The following is a 26242-nucleotide window of genomic DNA, read 5'->3' as shown; positions in this document are numbered from 1 at the left end:
GAGATTTGACAAAGGATGAAAATTATATTTAAATCTTTAAAAACAGCTAAAAGGAGAAGAGAAAGCTATAACAGACAGAGGAAATGATGTAACAAAGACAGAGTATCTGGAATGTTTCCAAATATCAATAATGACCATGTAGAATTGCAGCAAAAAATCCTTTTTAACTGATGTTCCCATTTTCCCGCAGAAAAGTACCTACCTTAGAGAGTCACTGTGAAGGTTAAATGTAAATATACATAAAGTCCTAAAAATAGTACCTGTCACACAGTAAATGTTCAAGAAATGTTACTGTCTATTACTACTGTTGTACTGTAGATTATATTATATATATTTCATCTCTTTGAAATGTTTTCTTTCTTTTTTTCCTCCTTGTTCCTGGCTTGGTTCTGGATCATTACGGCGGTTGAGGAAGTGATCTCCAGTTAAATATTTTATTCTGATACACATCTAAAGAGCTAAGATGGCTGCTATATTTTCCAGAGTAAAAGAATTAGAAGATATGACAAATAACCATAGCTGAGAAGTGTGGCATAAAAAAATTAACTGGGCCACATCTAATGGTGATTCTCAACTAATCAGATTCTTTTGAAACTTTTATTTTTTAAGACAGAGCCAAAAGTTGGCAAAACAAGTTCCTATTTAAGATTCACTAAACAGGAGCGCCTGGGTGGCTCAGTCGTTAAGCGTCTGCCTTCGGCTCAGGTCATGATCCCAGGGTCCTGGGATCGAGCCCCGCATCAGGCTTCCTGCTCAATGGGAAGCCTGCTTCTCCCTCTCCCACTCCCCCTGCTTGTGTTCCCTCTCTTGCTATGTATCTCTCTGTCAAATAACAAATAAAATCTTTAAAAAAAATTTAAAAAAAGATTCACTAAACAATCATACTAACATATTAATAAGCTTTGAGATCAGTACAGAATGGAATCCAACTCAATATATTCTATCTCCTGCAGCTACACAGATGGTTCTGAAAAGTGACAGTCTGAATAATGCCTTGTAATAGTCTAGAAAAAAAAGATTCAATTCAATTATGTTTCCTTCCTGACTGAGGTAGGATAGCATAGGAAGGTATGCTGATATTTTTTAATAACTTGCAATGTACTTACTTTACACTTTATAATGCAGCTATAATAATCAGATTAATTGATTCAATTAAAGTCATAAATTATGCAAAAATGAACAAGAATCCAAGTCTTCTAGCTCCCATGACCTATGGCTCCTTCCCCTAAAACATTCCAAAAGATTCCTAAACAAAATTAAACCAAAAGTAAGCTAGTAAACATTTAGTTGACCAAAAATGTGAACACCTAGGTTAACTTTTTATTTACAATGATGTATGATATCAGACTAATACAGTTACATATCTCTAGCTTACTCTCCAGAGAATTTTTCTGTAATAATCTAAATGGCTATCAATATAACAAGATAACAATTACGAATATAATGATAAAACACCTTTCCTTTTGAGATTTTCATGCTACATTAATGAGAAAACAAAAGCCACAAAGACACAACAGAATAAATGTACCAGATTTACCCTCCTGCTACAAACAACCATACAGCTGAACAAAATACAAAAGGCAACTATTTTCAGGCACTGGAAAACTGGCAGCTCAAGATACAGACCCCAAGATAATCCAGATATATAAATTAGCAGATAAGGACTTTTAATCAACTACTATAAATATGTTCAAAGACTTACAAGAAAATATGATCTCTATGAGAGAAAATATGTTGAACATCAGCAGAGAAATGAAAATCCCTAAAAAAGAATCAAATGGAAATTCTAAAACTAAAAATGTACAATAAAATAAATTTCACTAGATGGGCTTAAGAGCAAACTTGAGATGGAAAATAAGGGTCAATAAACTTGAAGATCCGTGTAAATGAACCAATCAGAAGAACAGAGAGAGGAGAAAAGATTAAAATTAAAATGAACAGGGGGTGCCTGGGTGGCAGTCGGTTGAGCATCAGACCCTTGGTTTCAACTCAAGTCATGAGATCAAGCCCCGCACCAGGGTCCGCGCTCAGGGAGAAATCTGTTTGAGACTCTCTCTCTCTCTCTCCCTCTGCTCCCTCCCACTCATGCTCTCTCTAAAATCAATAAATAAATCTTTAAAAAAATAAACAGGACCTCGGTAACCTGTGGGACAATATCTAACACTCATGTACTTACAGTCCTAGAAGGGAAAGAGAGATAAAATGGGGTAGAAAACATTTGTGAAAAAATAATTATAAAATGTCCAAAACTGGGTGGAAAACATCAACCTACAAATCCAAGAAGTTTAGCAAAGTAAAAGCAGAATAAGTACAAAGAAAACCATATTTAGGCACATCACGGTCAAATAGTGAAAAATAAAGAGAAAATACAGATTGACCATAGCCAGAATAAGATGAAACAGTACTTACAGGAAAACAAGAAAAAGCCAAATTCCAAGAAATGGAATGACATGTTTAAAGTACTGAAATAAGAGTAAAACTGTAACCTAGAACACCATATTCAGCAAACAATCCTTGAAACATGAGTGTAAAATGAAGACATTTTCAGATGAACAAAATCTAAGAGAATTAGTCACCAGCAGACCTACAAGAAGGAATAAAGAAGGAAATGATGTATGTGTGAGAAAATATAAAAGACTAGTTTTACTTAGTTTTCTTTTAATTTCCTTAAAAGACAAATGACCGTTAAAACAAAAATCACATCATATTAAAGAGTTTATTAATAGGTGGAAGAAGAACACTAAAATAATTCAAAGGACTAAAGAGAGTGTAAACGCAACTGTTGTTAAGGTTCTTACATTCATGACACATGAAATGTAAATAGAATAATATTAAATCTATGTAAACTGTGGTAAGTTAAAGATGCATATTATAATTGAGCAAGTGCTTGAAAAGTACAAAGAGGCTGTAGATAAAAAGCCAACAAAAAAAAATAAAATGAAGTGCTATCAAATATTTAATGAACCCAAGAGGTAGCAGGAAAAAAACAAAACAAAAAATGGATCAGAACAAATAGGAAACTAACTGCAAGATGACTGACTTAACTCCTATCATATCAAAAATTGTGTGAAATGAAAATGAACAAAACATTCTAATTAAAAAGTACAGATTCTCACAATGGATTAAAAAAAAAGCCTTAAAAAAAAAGCCTACAAGAAATGGCTTTAAATATATAACCAAAGATGGGTTATAGATTTCACACATATATTTTTTTTTCATAAAAAAAGATAGAAAAAAGATATGCCATGCAAATGGTAGGAAACACACAAGAAAGCTGGTGTGGTTAGATTAATACCAGACAAAGTAGACATTCAGATAGGACTAGTACCATAGATAAAAAGGGACATGTCATAATGAATGCACTAATTCAACGATAAACATAACAATCCTAAAAGTGTATATACTTAATATGAAGGCTCCAAAATACATTTAGAAAAAACTGACAAAACTAAAGGGATAAGTGGACAAATCTACAATCATATTTGGAGACTTTAACACCCCTGTCCTCTTGATAATAAATAGAATAAGTAGACCAAACAAAATAAAACAAAACCAGATCTGAAAAATATGATCAACCAACTTGACCTACTTGATATTAACAGAATACTACCACTAATATCTGCAAATACATGACATTCTTTCCAAGTGCACCTGAAGTGTATTTATACTTAAATATACCATAAAAATGGCCTATAAATTTCTTCAATTTCAAAAGACAAAAGATTTTTACAGTGGATATTCCCTGAGCATAAAAGAATTTTAAATTATACGTCAATAACAATAAGATATCCAGAAAAGCACAGAATACTGGGAAATTAAATATTCTGTCGATTTCTCTTTATGTCTGTTACTATTTGCTTTATGTATTTAGGTGTGCCAGTGTAAAGGTTTATTCTAAATAATACTCTAAAAACGTTCTAAGTATCAAGAGACATCACAAGGGAAATTAGAAGTATTTTTAACTCAATGACAATGAAAAAACAGCAAAGCAAAAAATTGGCTCTTTGAAAAGATTAATAAAATTGCAGACCTCTAGCAAAACTCTTCTACCAAAAAAAAAAAAAAAAAAAGGGAAAAGAAAGAAAGAAAGAAACAACAGGAAAGAAAACAAAAATGACACACCAGAAGTAAAAAAAGGAGGTATAACTACAGACCCTATAGACATCAGAATATTATGAACTTTATATCAGTAAGTTTGGCAACTCAGTATATTTGTACAATGGAATACCCCTAAGCAAACTCCTTATACACAGAACAACATGAATAGATCTCACAGCTATTATCTTGGGGGTGGAGGGAGAACAAGCACAAAAGAGTACATACTGTATAACTATACGATGTTCTAAAACTGGCGAAGTCAATCTATGGTGATAAAATCAGAGCACTGATTGCAGCTAGGGCAGAAGTAAAAAGAGTGGAACTGAAAGCAAAGGGGCACAAAGGATATTTTGGGGATGATGAAAAATACAAATTGTAAGTCATCACATTGGAGACTTAACACCTCAATGTGTATAAATTTACCTCAATGCAGTTGATTTTTAAGGGGAAAAAAATCAATTAAAAATGCCAAAGTAGAGCTGTAACTTATATAAATGTAAATTTAGTCGAAAATTTTTAAAAATTCTTCAAAACATACCTCATTTCTATTATATACCTTCTTAAGAGAATAGGAACCAGAAACTATGGGCCAGGAAGTATGCTGGATGCTTTCACTTATTATACCTTGCAAAGACTGTGTATGTCTTTAACTCATTATAAGGTCAAGCACAGTGCCCTGGGAGACAGCTGTGTTACAGCTGAGAAAGCAATACTCCTGGAGCCAGAAGACCTGGGTTCAAATAATGACTCTTTGTGGTCTATCAGCTTTGTGACCTTAGACAAGTCACTTTTTAAGTTTCTTTATCAACCACAGGGTTGATGTGCAGATTAAGGAATATTATTTTAAAGCATCTGGTAAAGCACGCCACAAATACAAGTTTTATTACCCATAGTTAAGTACTCAACAGACACTGCTTAAGTGAAGAAATGAAAGAGATAAGGAACAACATGGACAGGGATCCAAGCAGACAGGAAGAGACAGGGGAGAGCATGTACCTACTCACATTTTTTTTTCTGTTGGTGGGTGGGGCAGAGGGTAGAAGAGGAACTTCCTGGAATGATGACCTAAATTCCATGTTCCTATCATGAGCAGTAGGTGCAGTGAGGAGGACAGGGTTGGCTGACCTCCCAGAATGAACATACTTTCATTGCGACCTAGATCACAGCACTCTAGGCTAACAATCCCTTGTCCCGGCAAGGAGCATGAAAAGGGAGTTACCTGTGTACTTAGGACTCAGGGGGCTTCACCCAGGCTCATAAGAGCTGCAGTGAGGCTTCTATTATTGTGGACCTTTGAAATGCCAACATCACAGATGACCCACTGTTTAACGTGTTCCATTCCTCACCTTAGATTTTCAGAGACTGTGCTCGAAATGAGACAACCAGAGCAGAGATCATCTGGATACAGGGGCAATGAGCACAGCAATAGCTTCATGAATGCCTAGCAGGCTGATTTTCAGTAGAGCCCCAGGGAATGAAGCTAGTCTGACAAGACTCAAAAAGTACACGAGTCTAAAAATCTAGAGGGGGACTACAATAGAGGCCCAGATTGAAGACCTGAGAACTTAGGTATCTTCACCCACGTGCAGAGCCACTGGTAGGGCACCTCGAAATTCAGGACTCGATCACACGATAGTGGGATATTTCATCTGACAGAGGTTTCAACAGAATGTTACGTAGGCACACAGAAGAGATACTGAACCAAGTGGTGAGGGAGGAAGCAGTATTGGGGAAATACTCTTGAAAGAAGGGACACTTGTGCTGAAGCCAAAGATGTGAAGGAACTACTTGGGCAAAAGGCATTCCAGGCAGGGGCCACAGCACGTAGGAAGCCTTGAAAGGTTTGGAGGGTACCATCAGCAGAGAACTATGAGGAATTTCATAGAGCTGGAGCATATGGTGTGAAGGGGAAATGAGGAGCCTGTGGAGGCACAGGCAGGGTCTTAAGAAGGACCTTTTCTTTTTTTTTTTTTTTAAAGATTTTATTTATTTATTTGACAAAGAGAGACACAGCGAGAGAGGGAACACAAGCAGGGGGAGTGGGAGAGGGAGAAGCAGGAGAGGGAGAAGCAGGCTTCCCGCAGAGCAGGGAGCCCGATGTGGGGCTCGATCCCAGGACCCTGGGATCATGACCTAAGCCGAAGGCAGACGCTTAACGACTGAGCCACCCAGGCACCCCAAGAAGGACCTTTTCTTAAAATCAGGCTGAAGGAATTTACATTTTACCTTGACGATTAAGGGAAGCCACTGAAGGATTTTTTGTTGTTGTTTTTTGAGTGGGCAGGCCGGGTGAGGCTTGTGGTGACCCTGACTCTCTGACAGTGATGTGAGAGTGGGGGCAGGGGGTGGAGGGTGCAGCTTCTGGTGAAGACCTTGTGTGTGTGTTGTTTCTTATTTATGGAAGTGAATTATATTTCCCTCACATTTTGCTGAAAAGAAGGCTGCTCCCCTCCGTCACCTCTCTCATTTGCCCTACACCTTCACATTTAAAAGAATCCTTTGGTGGCAAGATTACATAAAGCTCACCGGCTTCTGAGGTGCCCTGCTGGCAAATATGAGCTCAAGTGGACAGGTGCACAGGTATCTTCCTTTGTCTCCAGCTGGGTCCAGAGGCACCGTAAGCCACCGAAGGATTTTAAGCAAGCAGGACCAAAACCCAATTAGCATTTTTAAGAGACCATTCTGGCAATTGTGTGGGAAACAGATTGGAAGGGGACAAAAGCGGAGACAGGGGAGAGCAGTGAGGAGACTGAAGTGATGCGTGTGGGGTACGGCAATGGCCAGAGAAGGGAGCACGCAGGATGCAGAGATGATGTGTTAGATACAGTGAAGAGGTAGAGTTCTCCAGACTCATTCGCTGGTTTAGGGGAAGATGAGGAAAAGAAGGAATCAAGTCTGACTCCCAGGTTTCAAGCTTGGATGTATGAATGGACAGGCCTGCTGTTCAAGGAGATAAAGAGTAAGTCAACCTGCATTTCAAAGTATAAAAAGCAATGATACTGCGCCACATTTAAAAGAAAAATTAACACAAACAAAAGCACAGGCTGCCTGAACCAGTATAGATACACATCTCTGAGAAAAATCAAACACTTAAATTCACAGGGAGAAATAAGTCAGAGTTAAAGAAATTCCTGTCTAACATATGTTGATGAATGAATAATCAAAGAGCAACAAGAAGGCAATTCACTAACAAGAGAGCCATCTACTGTCTTACAAGGATAGTGCAGCGATGAAATGCCACAAAAAACGTGCAAGAAAGCCAAGTTTGTGACCACTTCACACTGTACACGTATTCACAAAATATCTGGGTCCTCCCACCCAAATTTCCAAGTGGTTAGCATGTTTTAGCTAATAGCCAAATATTTTAGCTTACTTATTTCCCCTAAAAACATCAATTCAATAGATATCGTCATTTGAATATAGAACACTTACCTGCCATCATTGCTATCATACTGGCTTTATAGACATTAGTAAGAGATCCAAGTTCTCCTGTTGCTAAGATGGTTTTGAGATGAGCCTCCCCACAGGCCTTGCGAAACTGACGAATCTCATCATACAGGGCTGGGGGAGGAAGGAATTGAAGCAGTTACAAAGCAGGCAAGTGATAACATAACTTGGCAGCCATGTGCAGCTGGTAGAACCCATCTCGGATTTAGGAAACATAAAACATTTGTCACTTTCTAAAAATCACCCCAATTTAATATCGCCTACAGCATTCTGTTGCCGTTCACATCCCATTATAAGAAATGCTTAGTTTGCTACCGTGGAACTTTCTAAGCCCCTGCCCAAGGTCCAGAGCCACGCAGCTTTTTAAGTATCATTCTAATGACATGCAAATTACAAATAATTTCTACCTCTCCCATATGTTACAAGAAAAAAGACATTTATCTATCATATATGGGGGTGTCCCACTTTGCAAACTAAAAAAAAAAAAAAAATCCTCAGGTCCTTATTAATTCTTCCATTCACATAATAAGTTCTCTTGTTAGAATCTAAAGCAGGCCTTTCCTGAGAGCTCTGCTAATGACAATAAAGACATAACCACCTTCCCCACTATCTGCCAGGGCATGTGTCTAAATATCTGACAAAAAAGCATCGAGCCTAGCCAGGTATGCTGGATGTATGTGCACAAAGCCAGTTGTAGAGAGACTCGCAGGTGCAGTCTTGAATCTATTAACCCCTGAACCCAGTACCAAATCTGGCTTTTGAGGGCTCCACATTGCACCCTGAAAGCAGCTTGATTAAAAATATACATACACCAGGGATGCCTGGGTGGCTCAGACGGTTAAGCGTCTGCCTTTGGCTCAGGTCATGATCCCAGAGTCCTGGGATCAAGTCCCACATCGGGCTCCTTGCTGAGCAAGGAGCCTGCTTCTCCCTCTGCCTGCCTCTGTCTCTCTCTCTCTGATAAATAAATAAGATCTTTAAAAAATATATATATATACAGACACCAAAGAAAAACGCAAAACTATACTCAACCACAAAAAAAGAATCAAGGGGGAAAACATTTCATATTCAAACAAAACTGACAGACTTTTAGTAAACAAAATCAGTTTAATGAGTATGAAATTTTTGAAAAATTACTTAACATAGTCTTCTGTCATGATACCAGTGGATTTTGGCTTTGACCCTGCATCAGGTCAGCTGCACTCATTCCTTGAACTTGGGCTATTACCACACTAACAGGACTATCAGGGCTTTTTTGTTCCTCCGTATATGTGCATATTTTGTAGGAAATAAGCACATGGACGAAATTGAGCAGGAAAGAAACATTCATAATAAGGGTTAGGGTTAGGGTAAGCAGTTTTTAATGTGGACATGAGACTCCCTTAATTCACAGGTTTATTAAAGTACATGTAAAATACTAAAAATTAGTCACAAGTCAGCAAACTCAGTCAAAACCATGAAAATTATAAGAAGGTGAAGAAAACCTGGCTTCCCAATCCTAGAAAACCTGAACTTAACTTGAAGCTCAAAGTGAAAACTGAACACAAATAAAAGCAAATATTCTATTACAGGGTGCTTGGCAAATTTTAGTGTTTGTCACTGTCAAGAGATGGCACCCACAGAAGGTTTTTCAAGAAAGGACTGAGTATTTTCACAAATCCCTAGTAATCAGTGGTTTGGAGCATTAGAGATGATCTCAGATGCCACACTGACTACCTCACCCTGCCCATCCTCCCCAAACCGTGAGAAGTCATCTCACCCAACATCCAATATGAAAACGTGTGAGGATGGTATAGACAGCAAAGACTAAGTGGCAATAACAATTTATACTCTTTTAACTCAGGGAACAAATCTTGGATGGAATGACATTTTTCGAGTTACTGAATCTAAAAACAGAAAGTTGTTCGCTAAGAACTGGTGACAAGGAAATCTCTTGATCTGAAAATTCAAGAATGCTAACCCAGAGTTAACCTGAGACTTAATTAATGATTTTTCTTCCACAGTACAGCACTGCGATCAAAAGCAGGCTCGAGAGTCAGACAAATGTGGATTTAAAACCCAACTCCATCCCTTCCTGCTTGACCTTGGGCAAGTTATTCTCTCAGCCTCAGTCCCCTCCTTGAAGTGTCAATAATAATACTTTATTGGGTTATTATGAGGATTAAAAGGGAAGATATATACAAAATGCTCTACACGTTGTCTGGCTGATTGTAAGCACTCAGAAAGTTTAACCATGACTCTTAAGCTCAGAATTCTAGGAAAATGAGTTTCAATTAAATGTTGTGTGATAAAAACCAAATCTTATTCATGGCCTGACCCAACTCCTTGTACTGGACCAAAATCTTGTTATATGGATTAGTGCTTACAACCAGTGAGTCATCAGATAAGGCTTGAAAATGTTTTATTACAACATTTGTGGAGGTGAAGTTTGATCTGTACAAAATTCTTAAAACAGTGATCCTGATCATATTTATGAACAAAACCATCAGCCCTTTTCTAAAAAGTATCACCTTTTGATACCCAGTCAATTTCTTCATCTACCGTTAAAATTAACTAGGAAAAAAAAAAAAAAAGATGTATTTTATGACTCAATCATCAGCCACCAAGTGATGCTCTGTAATCCATGATCCAAACTGGTCACTCGGAGGGTAACTGGATTTAAACAAATACGTAACCCAGTGCCTTCTCATTCTCTACCTGCCAACTCCTCAAATCATTTTACTGACCTATTCCACCACATAGCAGGGTCCAGTTTTTCTGAGCAAGTACCTTAATCTTTAGAGTTCCACCCTGGAAAGTTGTTTGTCATTTTCTTTCCTGTTACTATTCTGCCCAGAGTATACCAGAACAATTCAATCAAAAAGTATATACCAAACCTGTCCTTTGTATAATGTGACCTGGATTCCATCAAGCAAATGCTTCTACCTGGGCCTCTGAATCTTCCTGAGTGATGCTAAGATGACAGTGCAGTCAGGATGTTCATTAGTATTACTACTGCGGGATCACTGATGGCAGCAGATCCAACAGCACATGACCCAGGGGCCACCAGCCAGTGGTGGCAGCCCCAGGAGTGGCCTCATAACCACTCTTCCCGTGGCACATCCGGCCGTGTTCTCTGTGCCCCAGTCTTTCGTGGTCCTGCTTGTTTTCCAAGCCTGGTTCTCCAGGCTTCTTACTGACTCAGTGAGCTACTCTATGTCCGCCCAATAGACACCTTTTCCGTTTAACTTAATCTGAATTGGTTTCATTAGTTTCCAACTCAGAATTTTAGTACAACAAATACTTACTGAGAAGTGTGGTATAAGTGTGGGACAATAGAGCGTGGGTGCCCCACTCCCTGGGTTCATACTCCAGTTCCAAAACTGATTTGGGCAATTACCTCAAACTTTGTCTCCTTTTCAATAAAATGGGGATAATAGAGGTATGCACACCTCAAGGAGTTATTTTAAGCATTAAATAGGCTAATATGTATAAAGTGCTAAGGACAGTTTCTGGGACATAGGTTAATGCTCAGGGAAGGTCAGCTACTTGTTTTCCTGTTTCTGGCCTTGGGGGTGGTGCTGTTACAGTTACTGCTGAGTGTTTATTAGGTTCTGACAGAGAGGGACTTATAAAAGCAGGGGATACTGTGACCTACGTTTCCTTCTTTTTTTTTTTTAATTTTTTTATTATGTTATGTTAATCACCAGACATTACATCATTAGTTTTTGATGTAGTGTTCCATGATTCATTGTTTGCGTATAACACCCAGTGCTCCATGCAGAATGTGCCCTCTTTAATACCCATCACCAGGCTAAGCCATCCTCCCACCCCCCCTCCCCTCTAGAATCCTCAGTTTGTTTCTCAGAGTCCATAGTCTCTCATGGTTCATCTCCCCCTCCAATTCCCCCCCCTTCATTTTTCCCCTCCTACTATCTTCTTCTTTTTTTAACATATAACGTATGATTTGTTTCAGAGGTACAGGTCTGTGATTCATCAGTCTTACACAATTCACAGCGCTCACCATAGCACATACCCTCCCCAGTGTCTATCACCCAGCCAACCCATCCCTCCGACCCCCTTCCACTCCAGCAACCCTATTTCTTTCCTGAGATTAAGAATTCCTCATATCAGTGAGATTATATGATACGTGTCTTTCTCTGATTGACTTATTTCGCTTAGCATAATACCCTCTAGTGACCTACGTTTCTTAAAGAACATAAACACAACCTCTCTAGGGCCTAGAAAGCAGGCTGGGGGACAAATGTTTACTATATCACAAACATTTTTTTAACTTGGAGCCCATGCTCCCAGACTTCTAGGATAAGAGTTTTGCTACTTGCTAGTTATGCAAATTTATAGGAATCATTAAAATTTCCTATGCCTGATCACTTAGAGAGCCGCAGTTTGCTCACATATTTTTGTAAAGATTAGATAAAATAATACATATGGCTAGAACAGAACAAGGCAGTTAGTAGGCATTTAATCATTCAATACTAGATTTCCAAACTTTTCCTTATATACTTCCAGAAATGCAAAAGTAACTTTAAAAAACAAAACGGAACAGGCACTGTCTTAATACTCATGAAGGCATAATTAGAATTCACAAATTTAACATGTAAGGAAAATAGACCACTTTACTCCAACACAAACCATGGAAGCCACAAATAAGCATTATTAGTGTCCAGGTAGTTTTAAGCACCCTGGCATCACAGTGATAGATGACATATGCAAATCCAAGTGGCTTGATGGCTGAAATGTAACCTAGACAATCTCGAATCATAATGTCCTTTAACATACTCAACTGTCACTTTCCTTTCAATATAGATGAGTAAAACAATGGAAAAACGAATGGGTGGATTTTCCTCCACATCAGCAGGAAAGGAAGCAACAGGATGTGGATTTATATAATTGCTCCCGGAATACACATGTGAAGGAAATTACAGTGGAATTAACAAGTTCAATAGATCCTCTTTCCAAAAAACTCTTCATGAGGAGCAGCTACTCAAAAGAATGAGAAACCCCCTAAGTCTTCAAAGCATCTTCCTTCAACAATGCTCAGTGTTTTCTTCACATCAGTTAAGTATCCCTGTGGGGTAGCTGGCAATTACCTCCACATTTCATATGCGAAAAGTGAAATGTGGACAGATGACTGACTTGCCTAAAATTTCCTCACACTTTTCTCCCTCTGTCCCACCACATACATACAGGCAGGCAGGTACACACGTGCTGTCGTTAAAATACATTCTCAAGGAAATAAACTGAAGAACTTAATGAATAGACTAATCAAAACCTAGAACCTGAAGGGATGTCAACTCCCATTTAGTTCAAATTACTAACATTACAGATGAGTATCACAACCCTAGGACCTGATTTTCATTCTTCTAGGGAAAACAAAGTTGAGGAAATTGAAAAGTTCCAGAATAATTTAGAAACATAAAATACTTAATTTTGTATGATTCAATACACTAAAAAAAATCTATAAATTGCTCTATGAGCCTTCTGGATGGGATGAGAACAGTACCTTATGTTGTAGTGACATTCACTTGTCTGAATCAGGACTTTTCTGCACTTGTTTGCCCACTAATTAGCTGTGTCACTTGGGAAAGTTACTGAACCTCTCCAAGCATCATTTTTCTACTCAAGATTGGATAGAAGATCTTTACTTTTGGAGCTCGAAGACATCTCAAATGTAAAAGTAATTATTTAAATGATTATGAAGGTAATCGATTAACTGTTTTTCTCTTGGATTCACCTTTAATAAGAAGCAGTTATAAAAATGAAGATAAACTATGATTTGCTCTAAAACATTATACTTTTACAATTAAGACCAAACAGCTTCTTGTTATTGGTTTAGAAAGACAATTTGGAACTCTACTCCGTGGGAGCTCCCAGCCAGAGAGAGGTGGGGGAGCAGAGGTACTCTCATTTGCATGCTGCTGTGAAGGAGGAGGTAAACTTGGGACTGGCATTGTCACTGGGGCCTTGGGAAACTCTGGGCTCACATGCTGCCAGATCAGGGTCGGGGGTGGACATCCTCATCAGTGAGGGCTGGGAGTTCTGGAGGACTTGGCAAGCTCAACCAGCCTGAGTGTGCAGTACTGGACCAGGGAGACAGGCTGCGCGTTCAGGAGACTGTTACATACAAGGCAACTGATCAAGTAAATAAATATACTGAGGATGATGGGAACAAGATTTCTCATGACAAGAAAGACGGGCATCAATATAGGAAGAGAAAGGGCAAGAATAACCATATGATGTTGGCTTGTGAGGAAGTCATCAGCGTGAACTCATGGTTTCTGATAGAGATAGATAATAAATAGATATAAATGCATGTGTGTTTATACATGCTCATCGTGTATATGTGAACATTCATGTGTTTCCTAGATCTGTCCACTGAGAAAGCCGAAAAACCACAGCGTTGCAGCAAGGAGCACACTGAGCACCCAAATCTTGGTTTCTAAATACCAGTCTTCAATAAAAGGAAGCAGAGCTCCTTGGGAAAATGGCTGATTCCAGAGCTCAGGCAGGAAAAGTTAAAGATAAGCCTGAAATATCTTTGATAAGAATTCAAGGAAAGTTCTCAACGAGTAATAAGAACATGTCAAAAGGACAGAAGAACCATCCGAAGCAGCTCCCACCAGCCAAATCTGGGATAATCTGAGTACCAAAATAACAATGACAGTAATGGATTATAACCAATTGAGTAAAATAGAACTCCGCGAGTTCTTACAAAGAGAGGGAAAGAAAGTGGGGGAGGAGAAGGTAATGCTAACTAATAAGTATAGAAGAAATGGAAGAATTAGAAAATCACCATTTGACAACTATCAGAGTAACAAAAGAAGAATTATGAATGAATGCTAAAACTACTGAATAAAAGTTAGATGAGGAACAGGATATTAACATAGTCTCAAAATATCTCCATTCATATACTATATTAATTACTTATTAAAACACAAAATACTTATTAATTTTATAATGGAGAAACTTGCCAGACAGCATCTTAGCCACTTAAAAATTAACATCATCAATAATGGGACAAATCAACATCTTATGACCCCTGAAATAATGCACTGAGGTGAACTGAGCAAAACTTCTGTGGTATTTCTCCCCAAAATATATAACTTGAATCTAATCATGAGAAAAACATCAAACAAACCCAAATGAAGCATATTTTACAAAATGGTAGGCACTATTCTTCAAACTCAAGGAAAGATTGAGGACTGTTTCAGATTGAAGAAGACTAAGGAGACATGTAACAATTGATCCTGAAACTAATAAAAAACATTATTGAGACAATCTGCCAAATGAACAAAGTCTACGGATTTAACGGTAGTATGCTATCAATGTTAATTTCCTGATTTTGAAGGTGTACTGTGGCTTGGTACAAGTGTTCTTGTTTTTAGAAAATACACATTGAAATATTTATGAGTAATGGATCGACAGGTCTGCCACTTAATCTCAAATAATTAAAACAACAATTACACATCCATAATTTTATATATATGCACATGCACACACACATGTATACATACTCACAGACAATGAAAAGGCAAAAGGTAAATGGGGCAGAATTTAATAATTGTGGAATATCAGTGGAGAGTAAAAGTTGTGTGTATGATTTTTGCAACCTTTCTGTAAGTTTAAAATTATTCAAAAATAAATGTTAAAAAGACACTTTTCACATACACTGCTGTAATTTATTTAACATCTAGATATTATTCTTACAGAAGGGCTTTTGAGATTATCAGTCATCCTGTTTTTTAGACAAAAAAAATGTGATTATATATGGCACATATTATTTGGTAACCTGCTTCCCCCCCCAAAATATCACAGACATATTTCCATATTAAAAAATATAGGTCTGTAGCACAATTTTTAATGGCTGCACAATCTCCCACTGCATGGTTATAAATAATTTATTCAATCATTTTTCTATTATTGGATACTTAAGGTTTCAGATTTTTCGCTATTACTAATAATACTTGAGTAAACATCCTACGGTTACATCTTTGCATACATCATGACCTCATTCCCCGGAGCCTTTATTAATTTTTCTGCTCCCATACTCACACGTAATCCACGTTCATTGTTAAAAATTCAAACATTACAGAAACTAAAAACTCCCCCATTTTAAAAAAAGAAAGAATAATTCTTGCACGTAACAGAAAAATAATAATCTGGAAGGTCATTATAAAAGATGACTGACAAACGAAAATGGAATTCAAACACCACGACTGCAAATTAGTCAGAATAATGAAAAATATAACAAAAACACATACACCAGAGAAGTGGCTGGCACCGTGATGTCACATTAAAAACCTGATAATAAACGTTTTGACTCAATGAGGTTTTCAGGAGTAGCAAAAGTGGGTGTACTAGAAACCCAGGATATATTACATTGTAGATGCGTAATCAATATAGTAGCACGACCAGCAGAGGAGTTGTCTCCTGGCTGCCCCCTCACATCCCTCCTACTAGTGCCACACTGAGGAGGAGAAATGGAGGTCGCAGCCTGACTTTATGCTCGTCATTCCCAGCTGAAAAACAAGTGAGGCTGTGCTGATGGAGTGTGCTCACTGACAGGAATCAGAGAACCTAGCCACAGTGGGAAAGGCCTGTGTGATGAGAATGTAGATCCAAGGAGCAGAGGGGGTCACACTGCATCTGTTTTAAACAGCATCCCAAACAGCTGACAACTGGCTTTACCTTCTGCCTCCCTGTGTCAGCAGGAACTTGCATCTCTAGCGTTTTACTTTTCTCTATTCAAAATTATCTTATTTCTCTCCAGCTTCCACCTATAAGGAAAGTAGATTCTTAATTTTGAGGCTCCTGGCAATCAGTTAGGTTTTCTGGAAAAGCACTGCTATAGACAAAGAAAACTATGTGATTAGTAAAGCTTTCATGAATACAAATTATGATTTAAGTAAAAATCCAAGTGTTTAAAGACCATGTTTCCTATCTAAAAGTCATAAAGTAGATTTCCTTTTATATTTAATGCTATTCAAAGACACTTAAAAAATAATTGTTAATGAATATATCTAAGCAATTATTTTTTGAGTACCAGAAAGATGTTCAACACTGCAAAAGAATGGCCTGAAAATAACTCTTAAGATAATTATATGTACAGTAAAACACTTAATATAAATTGTACAGCAACCTTTGAAACTTAAAAAGTCACAAAATGTTCAAGAACAGTTTTCATCCACCAAGGTAACTAATTAATCTTGTAAGACTAAAACAGAGATGAGCTAAAACACCTGGTAGTAAAATAACCTACAAGAGATAAAACACACACATTTTGGTCAATAGTATTTGAAGTTTTAAAGAATCATAGCCTAAAAACAAAAACCATAAAAGCCTACAGCTGCCATAAGTATCTCCAGAATTTTTCTGTTATAAACAACTCCCCAGAGAAAACATAGATTATAGATTATGTGATTCCTCTCCAAACATTGTCTTTAGATTTAAAGATTGCTTTTCTCAAAAGATATTATGATTAACAGCTCTACAAAAGAAAGAAAAATTCCAGTTTCTTTTAAGAGATGTTCCTTCTACCATCCTTCCTGTGCAAAAACAAGCAAATAAGAAAAATAAATTGTTGCCCGGATGCAAGATTTTCAGGATCCACTTCATAAAACACAGTGACAGACACTGTGGCATTGGCCCAAATATTTCATTCTCTCACCCTAAAACTCTTGATAGTGTGAGGCATGTACTCCACAAACCAAGTTTAGGAGAGCAAGTCAGGGCTGAGGAACTGAAGAGGATAAAATAGGGCTCTGGATACAGGACACAAACAATATTTCCAAGTGCAACACTGAACACACTATGCTGAAAAATGTCACAGAAGAAGCACCTTTGGGGTTGTGTCTGATGGTGCTCCAGTAGGGAATGGGTTTCCAATAACTAGTAAACTCAGCTCTAGGTCCTGAGCTCAAAGAACTGGAAGATTCTTGAAAGAGGCGGAATCTGATACCATTTCCAAGTCACTGGTAATATATTAAGGTAAATATATGCAGCAGAGAGAGGTCATAAAAAAAGTAAAAAATGAACACCTCTGTATTTACAGAGCATGGAATGCATTTCATTTTCAAAACCTGTTCAATAAGATTTATGAGATGATGAACCCCTTCTGGTGAACGCTTTCTTCAAAGAATTGTTTAAAGAAATGCAACTTAGATGTCAACTTTAATATCATCATGAAAAAATACTGTATTACAGGTCCTTATCAAGGGAATAATACTCCCAGACAATGAAAACGCCAAATATATAAGTCACAGGCCATTATAGCTCTAAAGGACTGTAGAAATCATTAAGTTTTATCCTCTCATTGGTAGCTTATTTAAATGGAGGCAGAAAGAAGTGAAGTGTTTGCCCAAGGACTAGGTATAAATTAGCAAAATTACAAAGACTAAAATCCAAGTCTTTGAGAGTTCTACTTCATTTACTCAATACATGTACTATCATGGTTACTTCCCTTGATAACATACTATCAGCACCAGAAGGAGAAGGAAAGAGAAGAAACCGCAGCTGGTATGGAGGGATTCATCTGGGACGATCGATTTACATACATTATCTAACTGAATCCCCATTATAAAGTGTATGCCATTATTCTTATTTCACAGAGAAGGAACGGAAGACACAGAGAAGTAACTTGCCTAAGAGAAAACAGCTACTAATGGTAGCGCCCGGATTCCAACCAAGGTCTGTCTGATGTAAAGATGTGCTTTCAACCCTCTAGTCTCCCAGAGTTATGCTCCCTTCTTACTCCACAGTATATTTGTTCTGGGTCAGCTCTGGGTCTGACCGCCTCCAGTCATGACTGGCTTCTATGCTGGCTGGCTGGCTGGCTGGGTGCCCCCACCTCTCTCCTAGTCCAGCCCAGCCTTCCCAGGGAGAGGAAAACCATCCTCTTCCCAAGAGCCTAAGAGGTAGATTTACTCTCTGGCTAAACTTGCCGCAGTAACTCTTTATCCCTTAAGCCTTCTGTTACAGCTAACTGCAGATCCAGGCTAAATAAATAGAAACACATAGGAAATACTATTTGTACTAATTAACCAACATATAAATTCAACAATGCTTCAAGTACCCTGCATCGAAACTATGTGGAACCAAGAACAAGGAGTATGTTAAAAAAAAAAAAAAAAATAGATGCTCCAAGTTAGTGATTCTCTACGACTACAGGATGGTGTGGGGGCGGGGGTGGGATCAAAATCACCTGGAGCAATTTTCGCAGCCCAGGAATCTATTTCCCTCACCTCCAACACCCAGTTCTGATAGTACCTACACTCAGGGAGGGAAAGGCTAGCTTCTGGGAGGAGACGACTGGGGGCAAGTAATTTGAAAACATTTGTCAGGGAATTCTGAGAACCAGCAATATATTCTATGCCCTATCTAGTTACAACTACGGTCCCAAGGGATAAGTTAGATGGTGTAGATGGTGTCCATTTCTGTGCCCGAATAGAAAAGACTGAGGGAAGTACAGGCAGGGAAGGACAGTGTGCCATAACGAGCAAATCAGGATCTGGTGGTAAAAAGCTTACCAGCAAAGGGCCAGGCGAAACAACAATAACAAAAATGTTTAAATAAAAAGGTATATAAAGTCAAAAGGCACAACAGCCCGAACTGTTAGCCAGGGGGTGGGTCATCTCGGAGATTTCCACAGCTCAGGGAGCATCACTGTGCTCCAGGATAATGCAGTCACCGATACCACGGTTCTGAAATTAAACTATTTAAGAGAAAGCGTTCAAGTCAAATATTTTTTAATGGATTTCTTTCTAAAATGGCTAGATTCTCTGACTGGATCAAGAGTCACTGTTCTACTTATGTAAAAATGATGCACGAGGGGCACCTGGGTGGCTCAGTCGGTTAAGCATCTGCATTCGACTCAGGTCATGATCTTGGGGTCCTGGGATTCGGCCCTGCAGCAGGCTCCAAGCTCAGCAGGGAGTCTGCTTCTCCCTCTCCCTCTGCCCCTCCCCCCTGCCTGTGCTTAACTCTCTCTCACTCTCTCAAATAAATAAAATCTTTAAAAAAATTATAAAATGATGCATGAAAAGCAACATGGTTTAGCAGGGAAATAGAGCACGAGTTCCAGAGTCAGCAGATGTAGGTTCCGGTGCTCAGGACGTTTTGTAGTGTCCAGCACAGGGAATGTGGCTGAAATAGGTGAGGACAGGGAGAGTACACAGAGTTTGAGGAGAAATTTGAGAGTTGCTGGGACAGGACCTGAGGACCACCAACACTTCAGGGATGATAGAGGAGGTAGAGGAGCTCGCAAACAAGACACAGGGATGCAGGAGTAATCAGAAACATGGAAGAAAACCTGAAGAATTTAGGGTCACGGACAGCATGACAAGAGAGTGTTTCCAGAAGGAGGACAGTGCACTGTGTCAAATGCTGAATGGTAAAGCTAAACAAACAAGTGAAGAATATTCCCTGGACACAGGAAAATAAGAGGTCATTAGCATCTTGGTTAGTAGAGATTCAAGAGAAACAAATACATATGACTCTTTTAAGAACTTTAGCCACGAAGGGAAGAACAGAAAGGGAGACTTAGCTGGGGATGAGGGGGAATGTTGGCATGTGAGTTTTTTTTAAATGGAGAAGAAAAGCTTACATATGTTTAGATGCTGATGGGAATGAGCTAGTAGAGACAAAGACTAAAGGCACAGCAGAAAAAAAACGGCCGACAAATGGAGTAAGGCCTCCGAAAATGAGGGAGGAAATGGGAGCCACCACACAGCGGAGGGACTGGACTGAGGAGAAAGGAAGGAACAAAGGAAGGCAGACCCTGCTGCAAGGACCCTGAGGGAGTTCCTGTCTAACGGTGTCTTTTCTCTGAGAAATAGTACCTAGGTCTTCTGCTAAGAGGGAATGGGCCTCAAGGTGAACAGAAGAATTAGAAGCTTGAGGAGAGCAGAGATTTTCAACTGTCACCAGGGAGAATTCAAGAGGAGTACAAGCCCCCGCTCCAGTCTCCTCTTTGAGTTCACCCCGGAAACTGTGGACTCTGCGGCCATGAGAAATGATTAGGATACACTCTGAATGGCCAGCTTTAAAAATAGGATTCTTTCTTTTGTGCTTCAACCAGTGCCCTACACACCTCAGTGCACAGAGGAGAGGGACCTGGATTTGAATGTGTATTAGCCTGACAGACATTTCTGTCAGCACATTCCAAGAAATCAATTTTAGGCTCATATTTTAGTAAACAGCTAATATGAAAGCATAACACTGAAAAATATAATATGTAATCAAATTGAGGCAAATTAAGACAAAATACTGCAGTGAAAAAAGGCTTCAGTCATTGCAGGTTTCTATTCAGAATTAAATTTCTAGTATTAAATGTTCTTTTTCAATTTGTTTTGGGTCAAGAGGTTATTAACACCATAAAAAAGTTAATAGAAAAGTATGGTCTAGGACAAAGATGTGTTATTATATTTTGCATGAATGCCTGTTATTAGGAAATAATCAGTTCCTAAAAACAACCATTGCTAGTTCATTAAGGGACAGACAATTACATCAAAACCCATCTCCTATTATATTTTATTTCCCAATTAGTATTCTAGAGACAAGAGCACAAGTTATAATAGAAACTACACTTCTATGTCTACAACTGTTTAATAAAAGACATAAAGGGCGGGGCGCCTGGGTGGCTCAGTCGTTAAGCATCTGCCTTCGGCTCAGGTTATGATCCCTGGGTCCTGCGATCGAGCCCCGCATCGGGCTCCCGCCTGGCGGGGCTCGGCAGGAGGCCTGCTTCTCCCCCTCCCCCGTTTGTGTTCCTGCTCTCGCTGTGTCTCTGTCAGATAAATAAAATCTTAAAAAAAAAAAAAAAAAGACATAAAGGGCATATAGTTTTTTTTTTTATCTAAATCATGTAGTTTATTTCCAAATTTTTTTCAATATTATGCATATTCATTTTTTTCCCTCTTACTCTGGCCTGAAATCCTAACTGAAATCTATAACTAGAAGGAAACAAGAATCAATATATAGGGATAAGGGACATCTATTTAAAGTATGTCTTTTAAGAATGATTGCAATTGGCCAAAGCTCACATGAACCATAAAAAAAAAAAGAACAAAAATCAAAAGCACAAAAAGATATTTATGAACAGTCAAGAATTTAAACAGGGTAAGGATTAAAAATGTTGATGAGTATAGTTGGGAGTATGGGGCAATAGGAATGGCTTTAACATTTTTTTCTAGATCATTCAGAACTGTGGTATCAGTGATTGTGATGCTCTTCAAGCTGCTGAAATCTCTGAGGTGACCCACCCCACAGTTAACAGTGCTCTGCCTTTTGACTTCCTATTTCTTTTTATTTAAATATTTGTGTTATTGTTGTTTCACAAGGCCCTTTGCTATTAAGCTTTTTACTGTCAGACCCCTTTGAGCTCCTTATGGCACACTGTCCTTCTGTGCTAGAACTCCCCTCAGTCCTTTCCATCTGGGCACAGAAATGTACACCATCTAACTTACTAAGAATGTACGGGAACGTAGTTAATATTCTAAGCTAAAAGACTGCATTTTCCGGCCTCACTTGCAGCCAAGGTGGCCACGTAACTCAGTCTGAGCCAAGGAGGTAGACGCAAAAATGCTGTGGGAAGTTTTTAGAATAGGACAGCCCTTCTTTCCTGTTATTTGGGAGATGGGTGGAAAGGCGGGAGCATCAGAAGCCACCTTAGACAATGGAGTGCCCTTAAGTATGAGGGTAGAAGCCACACCCTTTAGAAGTGGAAGATCAAAGTAGCATAAGTCACCAAGGACTTTGTGGGACTGCCACAGTACCCCTGAAATACCTACCTCCAGGCTTTATTTTCTTACACAAAGAAAATCCCGGAGTTCCAGGATCGAGCCCCATATCGGGCTCCCTGCTCAGCAGGGAGTCTGTTTCTCCCTCTGCTCCTCACCCTGCTCATGCTCTCTGTCTCTCTCTCACTCTCCGTCTCTCTCTCAAATAAATAAAAATTTTAAAAATAGATATCCATGAAATACTAGCAAGTCCAATATGTAGATTAAGAAAAAATACATTAAGTATAATCCTACTTTTTATTTAAACTTTTAAAAAGGGGTGTCAGTTGCATGTGTATATATGAAGAGAAAAAAGTCTGAGAAGTTGTGCATTATACTGTTATTGAGGTTATTTCTAGTGGACGAGATTATGTAGAACATCTACTTCCTTTATTACTGGTTAGAATTTTTGTTTTTAACAGCGAGCAGGTATAACCTCTGTAATTAGAATAAAATATGCCACGTATTTGATATTCACATATCTAAAGAGATAACATATTATTCTGGCTTTATCTTATGATTTTATTAAAAATTTTTAGTTGGACTACTTTTATAATGATTTTTTCAAAGTAGAAAATTATACTTATTTTAGCTATCAACAATCTCTAATATACAAAATATATTTAAGGCACAGGTCAAATCCATTTTTTTAATATCTAATTATAAAAACAACAACTTGTTATTGAAATGGGTAATGTTTTATCATAATTGGTGTGATAGTAAATCATGAATCTCAAAGGTAAATACAAAATAGTATCCATAGGAATTATGTGTAAGAACAGTAGGAGTGAAAACAGACTTAGCATACTCATTACTAATCCCACATTCTCAAAATCCACAAAGATTAACATTAAAAAAGGGAAGTTTCCTCCACCTATTAAAATAAACTTTGCATAAATGACTTGCCTAGAGTGATTTATGTATTGAGTAATAAAATAGTAGAGAATAGAATAAAAATTAATAACCTACTGCATAGAAATAACCACTCACCTAAGCACTCAAAGGGATCTAAAAAGTTCATGCAGGTGGGCAACTGCTTAGGATTTATGAGGGGAACAAGCCATGAGCAATACCAGCCATGTTTTCTCTGAAATTCACCCTCTAATCTGGTAACTTGTAACCTAGAACAACGACTTCCAAAACATGCTGCCCCTTTTCCAATCCTCACCATTTGATTCATGCAGGTAAAACTTAGTCTCCCTTTTAGGTAAGGACTTGCACATACCTTCCCACTGGCCAGTCAGCACCAAGGTCCTGTTAATCACCACATCGATTTCCGTAGCTCCATCTTCCACAGCCAATCTGATCTCTTCCAATCGTGTTTTTAAATGAGTCTGTCCAGCTGGAAAGCCAGTGGCCACTAGCAGAGAGAGAGAAAAGAAAGGAGGGAAGGAAGGGAAGGAGGAAGGAAGGAAGGAAGGAAGGAAGACAAATTTCAGTTGGTAAGTATCTCAATAAGGAATTTCATACAAAAAAACAAAACAGCATTTTGACCAAAGCATTAATGACACTAAAGAGCTTCACGCCTATCTTACAAAGCGAAGTGCAAAGAAATAGAATGTCATCTCATATAGTATTGGTGTTAGGATGAATATTAGTATTTTATAATTTGAAAAACCTGAAATTAAGTTTCTGCAGAGATGCTCATGAGGGGGCTTTAAGTAAATAGAAATTAAGAAAATATGTATCCTCACAGTGATAGTCATAAAATAGTAGCTATAGCCCTGTCTTGATGGACACTGGTTAATTATTGATCCTACTCTTAATTAAGTTGGTTACCACTGTATTCTTGATTTAATCACTCACATTTATAGCTGTTGCAACCAAATTGCAATATAGGTTCTTCCCACTGCCTATCTTAAAATGAAGACCAAGCAGATGAGAATAAAGGGAAGCAATTGCAAGAGGGAAAAAGACCTAATATTGTCCACAAAACTGGGGCAGGGGCGAGTTGGGAAGAGCAAGGCCAAATACAAATTTAAAAAAAAATGAAAATACAGCTACACTTCTGAAAAACCATTAACATTTTTTACACGTGCATCATTAAGCCCATTTCCATTACTAAAGATAACCTTTTGTATTTCCTTGATGTTATTAAATTCCTTGGGTCTGCTATCTTAGAGGAAAGCATGTTTCCCTGTTGTATAAAAGAAAAGCTGAATTGAATGAGGCTGATGAAAAATTTAAGGTAGCTGCCAAACACTTTCGGAATCTTCACAAATAGCTTGTATATCAATACTATGTGTTTGTTTTGATGTATCCCTAATAAAATAATCATCTTTTTAGACTCCTTTTTTAAAGAACCAAGATATTCCTCTTAACATCTTCTAAAAGTACAATCTAATTTTATATCTATCCATCCATACACACTCACACACTCACCTACACAGAAGTTTTAAAGACTCTTTTGTCTTTCATGCCCAGTCCTGTTGAGTCTATCTTAAGGGAATAACTCCTGAACATTCTCTCTTGTCTTTACCTCCCAGGCTTTGGAGTGGCATTCCTCACACGTCTCACTTGGACTGTGATAAGTCTCCCTAACTCCCTGTCACCCCCTCTACTGGATCCATGACCACCCCCGTAACTCACTACATCATGCAGCGGATCATGACATGCCTTTGCTGAAAATCTTGCAGTATCCTCCCCAACACCAGAATAGAGCCCAAATGCCACCACCGGGCCATTTTCCCCTATGTGATCTGGCCCCGATCTACCTTCCCAGCTTCAACTCCCAGAGCCCCCTTCCACCCCCCACTTCATCCCAATTCAGATCCAACAATGACAAACCACTTGTGGTTCCCTGAATGTGCTTCTGTGCCTTCACACAGGCTAATTCCTCTGTCTAAAATGCCATTCCCTGTCTCACCAACACCGTCAACTCCCCCTTCCCCTTTGAGGCCCCCAGCAGTTATCATCTCCCCTGTAAAGAATTTCCCTTACTCTCTGAGTGTCACCAACCTCTGCAAAATAAATCACTCCCTGCTCCGAGTTATAACTGTACCTTCTGCCTATCTTTATTGTCATCTTTTTCATATATATTACTACCTATCCTGCATTATCACGTTTTAAACTTGCTTATTCCTCCTAAACAACCAAGTTTCCTTAAGGACGGGGATAAGGTTCTATATTCTTGGGAATGAATGTGGTCTGCTACTTAGGAGGCAAGCAGATATGGAGAGAATGAGTAAATAGAAATCATTAAATATATAAAGCTAATTAAAATCATAGTATAAAACTGTATATAAAACCCCCAGGTGTCTGAGTTGAAGAACTGGAAACAGGTTGAGAGACAAGAGCAAAAGCCAAAACAATTTTACCGGAAGCCACTGGGATGGTACAGCCCGAGGCCTTCAGCGCTTTAACCGCATCACACACCCGCGCGGGGTAGACACAAACAGCAGCAGTCGTAAGGCCTGTGACGAAAGAAATCGTAACAGCCTGCTTTATGGGAAGTTCACCTTGAACAATAGGCTTTTAATTATTTACACCACCACCCTGGCAGAAATCAAAATGAGAGGAGAAATAATTCCCCTGTGACGCTGCACTGAATGAAAAAGTTTTGACTCCCTAACATTCCCTTCCAGTTCTTGACAATAGGGATCTTTTTCTCCTTGTTCAAGACACGGAATAAAATAACTGTGATGCACTGGTCTTGGAGGTCAATATAATGCCACTTTTTAAAGATTCCTAAGCAGTAAACTTAATGGTCTTGACTCAATGAGAATATTGTATTTCATGTAGGTAACAAAATCCAGATTTGTACAGCTAACAGACAGTTGATGAAAAAAGTGGATGAGAACCTGAGAGGGTAGTATAGCAAAATGACATTTAACTGATCCTATTCCCTCTCTTGCAAGAAATAATACAATCTGGATCTGGAGCCCTCACTTGGAGGAATAAGCTCTTAAATTTAAAAAAATCAA

The 26242-nt window shown here is 38.5% G+C and overlaps 1 protein-coding gene across 2 annotated transcripts in view; it reads right to left on the bottom strand.

Moving 5' to 3' along the window:
• Positions 1–26242, bottom strand: part of DERA (deoxyribose-phosphate aldolase) — a 123392-nt gene that overhangs the window by 41734 nt on the left and 55416 nt on the right. For both annotated transcript variants that reach the window (XM_081821301.1, XM_081821302.1), the window contains exons 4-6: positions 25637–25732; positions 23545–23679; positions 7531–7659 (exon numbers count right to left, since the gene is read on the bottom strand). In XM_081821301.1, the coding sequence (XP_081677427.1) occupies positions 7531–7659; positions 23545–23679; positions 25637–25732 (360 nt within the window). The remainder of the gene's footprint in view (positions 1–7530; positions 7660–23544; positions 23680–25636; positions 25733–26242) is intronic.

Source organism: Leptonychotes weddellii, chromosome 5, assembly GCF_054177405.1.
Source record: "Leptonychotes weddellii isolate Sample4059 chromosome 5, ASM5417740v2, whole genome shotgun sequence".
Taxonomy (NCBI): Eukaryota; Metazoa; Chordata; class Mammalia; order Carnivora; family Phocidae; genus Leptonychotes; species Leptonychotes weddellii.
The sequence above is the reverse complement of the archived record's forward strand: the minus strand, read 5'-3'. Positions and strand labels throughout refer to the sequence as shown.